The sequence below is a fragment of the Oryzias latipes genome, chromosome 7 (genome assembly GCF_053564925.1).
Source record: "Oryzias latipes strain Hd-rR chromosome 7, Olatipes_Hd-rR_3.1".
NCBI lineage: Eukaryota > Metazoa > Chordata > Actinopteri > Beloniformes > Adrianichthyidae > Oryzias > Oryzias latipes.
This window is the reverse complement of record NC_136243.1, coordinates 31,131,559-31,143,606: the sequence shown is the minus strand read 5'-3', so window position 1 is coordinate 31,143,606 and position 12,048 is coordinate 31,131,559. Positions and strand designations below refer to the sequence as shown.

The 12,048-nt window shown below is 39.5% G+C and overlaps 1 protein-coding gene across 15 annotated transcripts in view; it reads right to left on the bottom strand.

Moving 5' to 3' along the window:
* Positions 1 to 773: 773 nt before the first annotated feature.
* The window catches only part of rbbp8l (retinoblastoma binding protein 8-like), a 48,057-nt gene continuing 36,782 nt past the window's right edge, over positions 774 to 12,048 (bottom strand). For 11 of the 15 annotated variants that reach the window (XM_078949927.1, XM_004070590.5, XM_020704456.3 and 8 more), the window contains 6 exons: positions 10,464 to 10,534; positions 5,112 to 5,784; positions 4,941 to 5,028; positions 3,227 to 3,303; positions 2,996 to 3,128; positions 774 to 2,105 (listed from right to left, as the gene is read on the bottom strand). In XM_078949927.1, coding sequence (XP_078806053.1) covers positions 2,044 to 2,105; positions 2,996 to 3,128; positions 3,227 to 3,303; positions 4,941 to 5,028; positions 5,112 to 5,784; positions 10,464 to 10,534 — 1,104 coding nt within the window. In that variant the 3' untranslated portion in view covers positions 774 to 2,043. The remainder of the gene's footprint in view (positions 2,106 to 2,995; positions 3,129 to 3,226; positions 3,304 to 4,940; positions 5,029 to 5,111; positions 5,785 to 10,463; positions 10,535 to 12,048) is intronic. The other 4 variants (XM_020704457.3, XM_078949930.1, XM_078949931.1 and 1 more) reach the window with 1 other exon arrangement.

Genomic DNA, 12,048 nt, shown 5'->3' with positions numbered 1-12,048 from the left:
TGTTCCTTTTCCCGCTTTTTTCAAATGTTTTCTTGACTTTTGTAAGTTAGTGCCGATTTTCAGAAGTAATAAATCAACGTTTTTCAAGCCACACTGATTTTGTTGGGGGATTTTTTGTGTGTGTGCCAAAAAAGCCATTTTTCATTCATCCGTCAATCCGTCACATCCAGGGTTCATTTTCTGAAGGTAGCCAGGCCTCCTGCTGCCTAGCAACCGTTTCCAGCTCTTCTGAGGACCGAAGCATTCTTAACCCTTGTGCTATCTTAGATGCCCCCCCCCCTTACTTTGACGTGTTCTCCCTACCATGACAAAGGTGGATAAAGATGGAAAGATTTCATGTAATCCATGGACACCAGTGAAGTTCACAAATCATTGAAGAAAAAAGGTTCAGAGCACTGTCTAGTGGGTCTAGATGACCCAACTCCCAACGTTAAAGTGCCAAGGATAGCACAAGGGTTAAGAAAGAATTTCCTTGGTCTTTCCTGGTTCCCCTGTCTCATCAGGTTGGTATTCCGGTGACTTTGGTGAAGTGGGAAAGCAGACAGACAGGTGAATCAAGAGTTTTGTCCTCTGACCTGATGCAGACTTTGTACTGATCTCTCAATCAATCTCCACCTTTACCTTTGATGTACAAAATAAAAAAAGGCAGAAATGGGGAGATTGTGGGCGATGTCAATCACGGCATTCTGGTTCTGAAACCTCTCCAACGATTCTTTACAACAATTTTCCTTTTGGTAAAGCTTCAACTTTAACATTGGTTTTATTTATTGACATTTTTGGTTCAAAGTATTTTATTAAGTCAAAGTTCTCTTTGAAGTTGTGGACACACAAAAACAAATGAACTAAAAAAATGGGTCAATAAAAAAGCAACAGTTCCTAAGAAAAAAAAAACAACAAAGTGCTTTTTTCTTTCATCACAATTTACAGCCGATATACAGAGCAGCGGAGCAAACTGGAGAACTGCTTTGGTCGTCCAGATGGAACGCCTCTTTGCCTCCACAGGAACAGATCACTCTCAGCAGCAAAGTGCAGTTTGTACCAATTAATCTCCAAATCTTTACCTCCATAACTGAACGGTGCGGAGGAAATGGCAACTCCAAATTCGGCTCAAACATTCACAGTTTTAGGGGACAGATTCATGCAGGAAGAGGAAGAAAACCAAACATAAAGCCGATTTCCAGAGCGGATTTTCCCAGAGTTCAATCTGATTTGCTTCCAAAAACAAACAGCCTGTCTCTTTTTTCGGTCGCATCATTTGGAAACAGCTGTTTTCCTGCCTGTTTGGCATCTGCACCGTTTCCCTCAGCAACCTGCAGCCCGACCGTTCTTCCAGAAAGGAGGATTTTCCCAGATGAGAACAGTCTGCACTGTGACTAGAGCTGATGCAGCATAATTGATGGATCTTTGCTCACATTCCATAGTGAAGTAGAGAAAAGGCTTTGATGGGAGCTCTGTGAGCATCAGGTTGATCAGGATTTCTGGAAACATGACGACACAAACAGTGACTGAAACATGAAACGTACTAAAAACCACAGAAGACATCACATCTCAGGGCACCAATGACACTCATGGTGGTTTTTAGCATTCACAATAAGCAAAAATATATATTTACGTTATTTTCATCTGGTGTAACAGTAACGAGAATGGGGTTGTAAAAAATGTGTGTTGACACAGAAAAAATCCAAAATCTGAAAGGAGAAGTGAGTTTTTGCTGCTTCTGTTCACCATCAAAAGCATCTCTAATGTCCCGCGTGTCTGCAGAAGGACTTTTTGTCCCAGAATTGAGGAAATACTGTCTTAGTTTGGGTTAGGAAAACCTGACAGAAGGACGTCTGGTCCTAAATTTAGTTCAACTAAACTTTAAAACTAGAAATGTTCGAGCTACTCTAAAGATACAGACTGTAGTTTAGATAACAGTAAAAACAAAAGTGACGAATCCACAGTGGAAGCAGGTCCACTGGGGTTTCTTTTCTTCCTCTTTGTATTTTATCTCAACATTTATGCTTTGATCTTCTCTGTCCTTTTCTCTGGAATCCCTCCTCTTTAGGTCGGACTCTTTTCTTCAGGCCTCACTCTGATCTTGACTCTTCTCTCCGGTTGGATGTCTGTGAGAAGAAAACAGAAAATGTTCAAACTGAAGGAAGAAATCTTGTAAAAAAGAAATAGTAGAAGCTAGAACAAAAAAAAAATCAGGAAGTTTTTCAATCACGACATTAAATTGGGAATAAAGTTTGTCTCAAAATGTTTAAAAAACAGAAATCTTCAAGTTATTAGGAAAAGTTTGAAACAGGCTAAACACACCTGCAGGGTATCTGTTGTTTTTGACACTTGAGATGTAAAAAAATGATTTTTTTGAAAGATTTTTGCATTTAAAGTGATCTGCCATGAGAAAAAAAGCTTTTATTGATCTATCTTAGTCATTTTATTCATGAGTCAGAAGAAAATAAAGCTTTTCCTTCTGGACTATCCTTATATAAAACCTTAATTCACATTTTTTAAATGATTTTTTTATTCGTTTTCTTTTTTTCTGGATCTGGGCTGCTGTTGAAATAGTCTTTGTACATGCTTTTTGTTTAAATTATTGAAAGTGTTTGTGCAGCAAGGTTAAATCATTAATCTCCCACCGCCGTGCTTGAAAGTTGAAACTTGGCATTTGTGCTGGAACGTTGTTATTATTATCTGTTTTCTTTGGTAAAAAGATTCACAGAAAAAGGGAAAACAGTTAAATTGAGGTTTTATCTAAAAATAAGGGCATCTTTCCCCACATCCGCATTTTTGAAAAGCTTTTATGGATGCTATCTCTTGTTGTAGGAAAAAAAGTATCTCAAAAAACGTAACTTAAAAAACAAATATGATCAAAAACCATGTGAGCTGGTAAAATGTCAAGAGTGAAACCATTTTGGTTTTGGTGAGAAGCCTTTGTACAGCAAATTTGCAGTAGAGAGGACAAAAAAAAAGAAATGCAATGGAAGGACATAAATAGAGTGCTACGCACTGTTTTTGTCAGTTTCGTTTTCCAAAGTTGTCCTCTTCCTCTTGCCGTTGGCGGCATTTTCTCTTCCACAGCTGCTCAGGTTCTCGTCTTGTTCGTCTGAACTGCTGTCCACCACATTCGCAGGTGAGGACATCTGTGACAAAAAGAAGAAGAAGAAGAAGACCGGGGAGGACAAATTTACTACGGCTGAAAAAAAGAGTTTATTTTAAAGCAGAACCTGCACTGCGTTACCTTAGTCAGCTTTCCATTCGATGACTGAGACTCTTGCTTTTGTAAAGCGGAATTTAGGGTTTCCAACATTACCACTGCTGCCGAAAAACCACAAAACACTAAATTAATGCAGAACAAGCAGAACCGACAGGTCGGATTTCTCACAGAATCTGAAAATCTTTCATTACAGACAAACCTTGGATGTCATAACAGTATAAATAAAGTTGCAGAATAATTAAAAACAAAAAACTAAACTCACACAAAAGTTTCCCGAAAACTGGTAAACAGAAAAGAACTTTGCTGTAGTTTTGAGGTTTGTGCAAACATAGGTAACATTAAAGAACATTAAAGTTCAACATTTACAGAAAGCAAGCCAAAGAAAACCATGGTTGACGCAAATTAAACATTTATCTAAATGCTAAATTAGCTGAAAACAGGGTTAGGGTTAGGGTTGTAGCTCAATTTTCCTATAGGTTGAAATGAAGCCAAAATTAGTCTTTCAATCTGCTAAATAAATGCTAAAAAAATTTATTTATGAAAAAATGAGGCTTTAAAAGAGGGTCAAATTGGGATCAGGTAGAGTAGGTAAAAGCCAGAGTAAATAAGAAAAAAAGGAATAATTAGAAAACATCCTCCTTGACCTTGAAAACTTGAAAAAAATGGAAAATTTCAAAACAATTTGTAAATTTGAAAAAGACAAAAAAAGATTCGTAATATTCAAAGCATTTTCTGAAATATTTACATAACAGTAGCCAGGTCAGGCTCTGGCAGCTCCATGACCCGAAAAGAAACACAGGGGCTGTAAAAAATAGATGGATGAATGAAAAAAAAGTTGTAAATAAAAAAAATAAAAAAAATTCAAAAAAGTTTTAAACTAAAAAGTAATATTAAAAATGTATGAACCAATTGTAAATTTTAAAAAATAGAAACGTTTTGTAAATTTATACATATTCTGTGAAATTTAAAAAACGTAAACAAAATTTGTCTTAACAAACTGTAAATTTCTAAACAATTGGAAATTTGATAATAAATGAAAATGTTAAGCTATTTTAAACTTAAAAGAAATATTAAGTGTTAAAGACTGTAAATTTGACAAACAAAACTAAAATTTAAAAAATATTTTAAAATTTAAAAAATTTTAAACTTGAAAGTATACATTGTAAACTTGAAATAAATATTGAGAAACAAAAAAATATTTGAGCATTTAAAAAAAGGGAAATTTCACAAATATTTGTATATGACGAAGAAAAAATGAAAACTTGAATGTTACCAAAAGAAAAAAAAGAGTATTTGTAACAGCTGTTGTTTGTATTTTTTAATTTGAGTTTTTTTCATTTGGCTCCCTCTTTGCTTTCAGTCTTTACAGTTTCTATTCAGAATGTTCACTGTCAGAATTTTCCCTAACCTATTTTAAAACTTGAAGAGAGACTTATTAGAGACATGATTGACATCGACAGTGACTTTTCCACACAAGAACAGCGTCTATTCTTTGTCATTCCTCCTTAAAAATTACATTTTTTTAAAATTTAAGTTTAAAGTCTGGATTTTGTTCACTTTACGTTGATTCCAATTTGACCCCAAACAACTCAAAGTAATTTATTGATAGAAAAGCTGAGAGAAATATCACAAAGTAAAAAAAAAAAATCGGAACAATTCCTAATTAAACATTGACATAGATCACCAACATTTTGGACTTTTACCTTCACACAACCAGACACGTGTGCGAATTCATTACCTGGCCGTAACGACAGAGGAACCTTCATTCCGTTACTCTGTTCTGTCCTTTTGATCAGCTCCTCTTTCTGCTCCTGCTCTTTGATGACCTGCATTGATCAGAGGAACCGCAGCGTCAGTCTTTTCCCCTTTTTGCCTCTTTTACGCTTGCTGTGAAAAAGCTCGGCATTACCCCGTTTTTGCGCTCGCTGCCGGACTCGAGGTTCTGCTGTGTCTGAGGGGTTGAATGGGAGGAGGATGGGAGGACACAGAGGGACGGGGAGGATGCTGGGATGCGAGTCCTGCCGTCATTGTCACTGCTCCTCTGTGCCCTCCCCTCACCTGGTGACGTGTCATCTATGGAACTCTGGTTTGGGTTTGTCTTCCCTCGGTCTGACAGGTCCAAAGGCCCGTCAGGGGCGTCTCGAATGGCCTCTCTGGGAACTCTCTCAGCCGGAGGCTTCGGTAGATTGTCTGTGTGCTCTCCTGTGATATTGTACTTGTGGCCCACCGTGGACTCTTTGCTGGGGGGGCGAGGAATGCTGTGCTTATGCCAGGAAGGAGAAAACCCAAGTCTTCTGGGGTTGAGCTGGGGGGGCGGTGCTATCAGGTTGGGAAAGTGTGGCAACTGAAGCCTTGTGTTCTGCATCTGGTGGCTGTTGACCATAGCGGCAACGTTAGCCCAGTTTGAGGGTTCGGATAAGGACCAGGGCAGAGAGAGGGGGTTGTTATTGACTGCCCGAGGATGGCAGGGGATGGGAACCACGGGTCGCCTTGGTTTGACCTCTACTCCAGAAGCGGGTGAGGAGTTCCTCCGTTCGGATGGAAAGCTCGGACGCTGGTCAAGCACTTCAATGCTTTGAGATCTGAGATGAGAACGACAGAAATGTTTCTTTAGGTAAGAAAGACGATGCAGGACTGTGAATTTGACCCCGAGCCCCCATGGGACCCCAATCACACCAGTCCCACCCACACGTGTTTCAGTCAAAATGGGAAAATTTGGGTCCACAACCCCCCCTTTATCACTAACCTAATTATCAACAAATTTAAACTTGAAAAAAACATAAAAAGCAGCTGACATTTAACCCCATTTCCCCAAATAAATAAAGCAATAAACCTTTGTAACCTTTCATTTTTTTGTAGTTGTTTTGTGCAAACAAAATGCAGGAGATGAGAAATCCAGGCTTATATTGTGATCCAACAGCAGCTTCCTCCTCGTGTCGCCCGTTCTACAGAAGCTAATGTTACGGCTGTCGGTAGAACGTTCACCGGGAAAATAACCGGGCGTGTTGAGAAATTAACATTTCGTCCGCACGTTCCATAAATCAGAGGAATAAACAAATGTATACAGCGATTTTCTGATGATTTTCAAAGTCAGTTGACAGAATTTGTCCTCCCAGTGATAGAAATTTGGACAAATTGAATCAGTTATTTCAAAAGGGGCCCAAGGCCAAGAGTTTTGTTTTTCAACCACATTAGAAGTTTGGGTGACCTTAGAGGTCATCTTAAAAAACCCAAACTCTTGTTTTTTCTGTCGCTTCGCATATTTAATGCATGCATAGTTGGCTCAAGCCAAATGAAACAATATAACATACGATATGAACATATTAGGAATGAGGCCGTGGTTAGCAAAAAAAACTCAGTTGCCAAGAAAATTCCCAAATGTACTTTTGCAGATTCTTTTAAAAATGACATAGACCTGTTTGTCACCCCCAGACGAGCAAAAAATAATATGGTTGCTATGGAAAAGAAGAAAAGCTGCCATTTTGAAAAAAATTTTTTTTTTAAATCCTTTTTTAGGAATTGAATCGGTTAGTCCAAAAAGGGCCCAAGTCCAAGAGGTCTGTTTTTCCAGGAAATGATTTTTATTGCATAGCTTAAAGGGGGGGGCTACACCAAATAATTTATACTTTACTCAGATTTAGCACCGGTTCATAGCTCATAAATGCCATAATATGAAGCACCTCACTTTTATCATTTCAGAGAATTAGCAAGCTAAAGATGGAGAAAAATGTCAAAATTAGCTTTTATCACTTGTGTTTTTGCTAAAGCGAAACCTTCTGATCTGGAAACAGCGATCCAAGCCCGAGTTCTTGGATAGATTACTGTGACTCTTTATACTTTGGGGATGCTCCGCGCTCACCAAACCAACTGCAGTTAGTTCAGAAGGTTAACTGAAACATCCAGACAAACACACATCACTCCAGCAACCAGCTCACTGGGCTCCTTTCACCGTTTGTCATAAAGCCACTCTGATCATCCTTCCATTTATTTTCAAAACGTTCCCAGTGTTTTATTTTAATTATCTTCTTTTAAGGCCAAAAAAAAAGCAACTGTTTGTTTTTCTAGGACATATTTTTTTTCTTTTGCAGAGTTCTTTAGAAATTTGCGTCTGAGTTGTGTTGCGTCTGATGGCACAGAGCAACCTCGCCCTCTTTCCCCTTCCTGTTGCTGAGAGCTCACTGTTCACATGCTCCCCTGCTAGCTTAAAGCTCCTCACACCCCCAACCTGAAATTAGCGGTGCAACAAAGAAGCCGAGCAATATTGGAGCCACCCGGCCGTAAAGTTTTTATCCAGATGCCAATTTGCGCAAGGAAAATGAAGACGTACATGGATCTAGTTGTCTTCAAGTAGATGATTCGGAATGGTGTGGAGCATGGAGCAGAGTATTTTCCGCCTTACAAATACGCTCTTTTTCAACTGTATTTCTTTGGCTGCTCCTGATTCACAACAATTTGAATAAAAACATACTTAGAAATGCAATTTTACACTTAATTTTCTATAAACACGTCCTCCATCTTTGGAAAAATGCCACAAGACCATGTTAAAAATACAATTTTTATTGGAGCTAGTCTTTAAAGCTCTTAATGGTCTTGCCCCAGATCACGTAATAAGTGATTTCTAGATTTCTGCTAACCAGAATCGACTTGATGGGTCCAGATCATGACAGAAACACTGCTATCAGACCTGAACCGTGTTCAATGTCAACTTTTTGAATGGCTTTAAATACTCAAAAATTAGTTGCATCTTATTTTCTTTTGCTTGTTTACTTTAATTGTTATGTCTTTTATGTATTGTACTGCCTTTTGTTCTTGATTTGCTCCAGTTGTAATTATCCTTTCATCTCTCACTATTTCAAAGCCCTTTGGCAGCCTGAAGGCGTTGCAAACATCTGTATGAATAAAGATTCAGTCACTTATATTGTGGGCATGTGAACAGACTCAGGAATGCCCCCGAGGAAAGTATCCGTGATTTCCAGAAATCATAAACTTTGACTGTTAAATTGTAACTGAACCTGTTGATCCGTGGATCAAGCTCTCACTTTAGTGAACTACGGTTACTTCCTTTACTGAAAAACCCCGCGATGTCACAGTGGATGGCAGGCAGCGTGGGTGGAGCGTGTTTGCTTTCCAATTCCTTGATGCCACAATAATAGTTCTTGTGTCCTGAGGCAGAGGCAGTTTGTTTTCCTGCCAGCTGGAGTGTTTGGAGAAACCACCAGCGGCAGCACCAACCAGCTACAGGCAGCTCCGAGCCCAAATACAACGTCAGAGGGGCAAGGTAAAAAAATGAGACTTTAATCTCTGATGACACTGGAAAATATGTCCATTTCAGCACAAGTTAAAAATATTAAATACAAGATATTTTTCCATGGTTTTAAGTGAAAAAACCTGAACCAGTAAAATTGGTCATGGTAAGGTTTCTTAAAGTAAGATGACATTTTAAGATGAAATTCAATCTTAAAATGACATATGAACACTCACATTTAGGTTTTATGCGCCGGTCACTGAAAATATTGTTTCCTAAAGCATCAAAAAGAGTTGTGTATCTTTAAAGGGTCTATATCGCGCTTTTCTTTCAGAGTAAACTATATCTAAATGTATGATAATATATTACTGTTGGCACACTAAAGACCAATTTCTTATGAAATGAGAGTAAATAGACGACTCGATCTGTGAGGCTCCGCCCTTTGCACCGCCCATTTCATGACGTCAAGCTAGAGCCGGCCTCAGCAGCGTGTCTGTGTCTCGCCCACGAAAACAAACAACATTCGAACTTTTGCAAAGATGAATGTCCATATTGCGCCGATAAAATCAGAGCGTTTGGCTAAGCACTGCCAGCTCCATGGAGAAAGTGGGTGTATGTGTTAGCCTGGGGGCGGTGCTAGCAGCGCAGACTCTTCCTGGAAGGGGCAGTTCCTCACTTTGTGATGTCACAATGTGAGGACTTACTTGTTTTTGTAGATCGGGAGGGGAGGGTGTTCAGAGGGCAGGGCTTTAGAAGAATGCTCAGAAATGCTCGAATGGATCTGAAAACCACTTTGGGGATGTTTTTTCGTGAAGAATTAACATTAAAATACACTTAAAAGCTCAAAAGGTTGATTTTGCATGATACAGGCTTTTTAAAGTAGGTACATTTCTACACTTTCCCCCAAATATTATCTATTTCAGTTATAAAGCAGTCCAACTATCCTTTTTTCCAGATCCATAATCATCTTTTAGACCAGAATTTCCCATTTTAAGATGACTTCTGTCCTGCTTTTGTGAGATAATTTCAAGATTTAGTATCGTAAAACAAGTTGCTAAGTCTTACTGCGACGTTACTTGTATTTTAGTTTTGCCCTAAACCAACTTTTTTTTTTATTCATTCATCTTCTTAACCGTTTATTCCCTTTCGGGGTCACGGGGTTGCCGGAGCCTATCCCGGCCACTTGGGCGTAGGCAACTGGTCGCCAGTCTGTCGCAGGGGGGAATATCCTCAATCACACATCCATTCACTCTCACACTCACACCTATGGACAATTTAGAGTTGCCAATCAACCTATGTAGCATGTTTTTGGACGGTGGGAGGAAGCCGAAGATCCCGGAGAAAACCCACGCATACACGGGGAGAACATGCAAACTCAAGGTAACTCAAGGTCCACACAGAAAGGTCCCCCATTGATGTTGTGTTTTTTCACGTCCCCCAGCCGGGACTTGAACCGGGGGCCTTCTTGCTGTGAGGCAAGAGCGCTAACCACTACGCCACCGTGCAGACTTCCTAAACCAACTTGTTATGAGATATTCAAACCGGAAAGTAGACAAAAATACTAAGGCTGAATCCGATTTGCGTCTGTACCCCTTTGGCTCCTCCCTATTGGTCTGATTGCATTGGAAGCTGCAGTGGTGTGCATAGGTGTTCTTTAAGGTTTGTAGTGACTTGAGGTTGGCTCTCCCTCCGCCAGTAGGGTGATCTGCATGGCTACTGTAAATGACAGGCAACTCTTGATGCTGTCATTTAGCGATAATAAGACCTTGTTTTGTCCATCTCTCTGTAGGGTTAGGGAGAATCCATAGGGGAAGCAACTTAGATTCAGCCTTGGTGGGGTGTTATTTTTTTAGATGTTACATGTGTATATACTATCAGCCAGGAACTGCTGGTCAACTGATCTTTAGAGTCTCTGTAGGGCTGGAATTTGAGCTTTTAACTTCGCTCTGAAAAAAACCTCACCCAAGTCATATTTTCTCATGAATACCACAGAACTTCCCTTCGATGACGCCTCACCTCTTCTCTGGAGCTGGTGCCCCGCTGGGGTCTGTCTTCCAGGCTGGTGATGACCGAGGCTTGACGACTTCCTGTGAGAGACAGTTGAGATCATCTATGAGGCTTTGAAGCCACACAGGTGGGCAAAAACAAACATGAAGTGAATTGGAGACTCAGCTCAGTCTAACGTTCTGGGATTTAAGGGTTGATTGGAGCTCAGAGCTGTTCCATGGACCAGTAAAGCTTGGAAAAATGTTGGTGTAAACAAACAGGGAGCAGGAGATGACTCTCTTTTTATGAAGAAACCCATAATTGAGCATTAACTTTGAAGTTTTTAAGACTCACGTTGTGTTCAGTGATTGAAATCTAAGATGGACAGAAAACTAAAGGCTGAATTAGATTTGTGGCTTTGGCTCAAAGGGCGACCTGTCCAGGTTAGACCCTTGACCTCACACACCTGGGATATGGCAATGCCCATGACTCTACACATTAGATAATGGAATGATGGATGACCAAAGGGTTTTACCGTTGTCCATAAATGGGACCTGGACTGAGTGAGTGTGATGCCAATTCAGTTGCCATTTTTTCACGATACGGATCCCACCATGTTGGTTGGTTTAAGTTACTGTTTTTATGGCGACCACTCTTGCCAATCAGGGGGTGATATGTTGAAAGTCCACATGCCTTCCATTTGAAAGTGAGAAAACACAAAATCTGTCAATCAAAGGTTTTGAATATTGCACATGGGGTCCAGCAGGCTCCACTTACTTTTATTGAGGCATTTGATTGGCCAGTTTATAACCTGAATAAGTTGCACTACAGAAAAAATTAAGGAAAAAAATTAGCATTAGCATGAACATGTTAAAAAAAAGGTATCAGAGCAAGAATGGTTATTCTGAAAATGTTTATTCCTCTACAGAAGCCTTTGGGAGTTTGGCTTTTTAGAGCCAGTGGGTACTTCCTGATGGAAATCCCACAGGGGAGGGACCACACAGTTCAGTTTTCATACACGGTCAATGGATTTGGGCTTAAAGATTAGTCAAATTTGAGTATTTTTTCTGAGATGTAAAAAATCTTCCCAGGTCGACAACCCTCCTCCTTAACGGGACACATTTTGGTAAAAATGTCTACATTACAAAAAAAAAAAAATGCATAAGTTACAGTCATTTCCGGTTGCATGTGCTGCAGACGATGTTTGCTTTTGAACTATGACTCACACAAACATGCTGGCCTTTTTCTATTATTAGTTGTTTAATTTGAGTATGCAAAGAACGTGGAAATCATATTAAACAAGGTGGAGGAACACGGGTATAAGTTGAAGTATTTTCCTTTTATTCGGCGCTCGTCTGTATTCCATCGTGTTTTGTTTAATCAAAACAGGAACCAAAACTTTCCGGTTTATTCCTGCAGAAATGAGCTTCAAACTGTGATCCAACGAGGAATCATGGTGAAGCAATCATCACCATCATGGATCAAACCCTTAGGTGGCAGTTGGCTGCTCCCAAAATAACAATAAATAAAATAAACACGATAAAATAAACTGTGTTTGCTCAGGATTTTAATGTAAGAGTCAGAAACATTTGATGAAAGTGACTTTAAGAAAAAT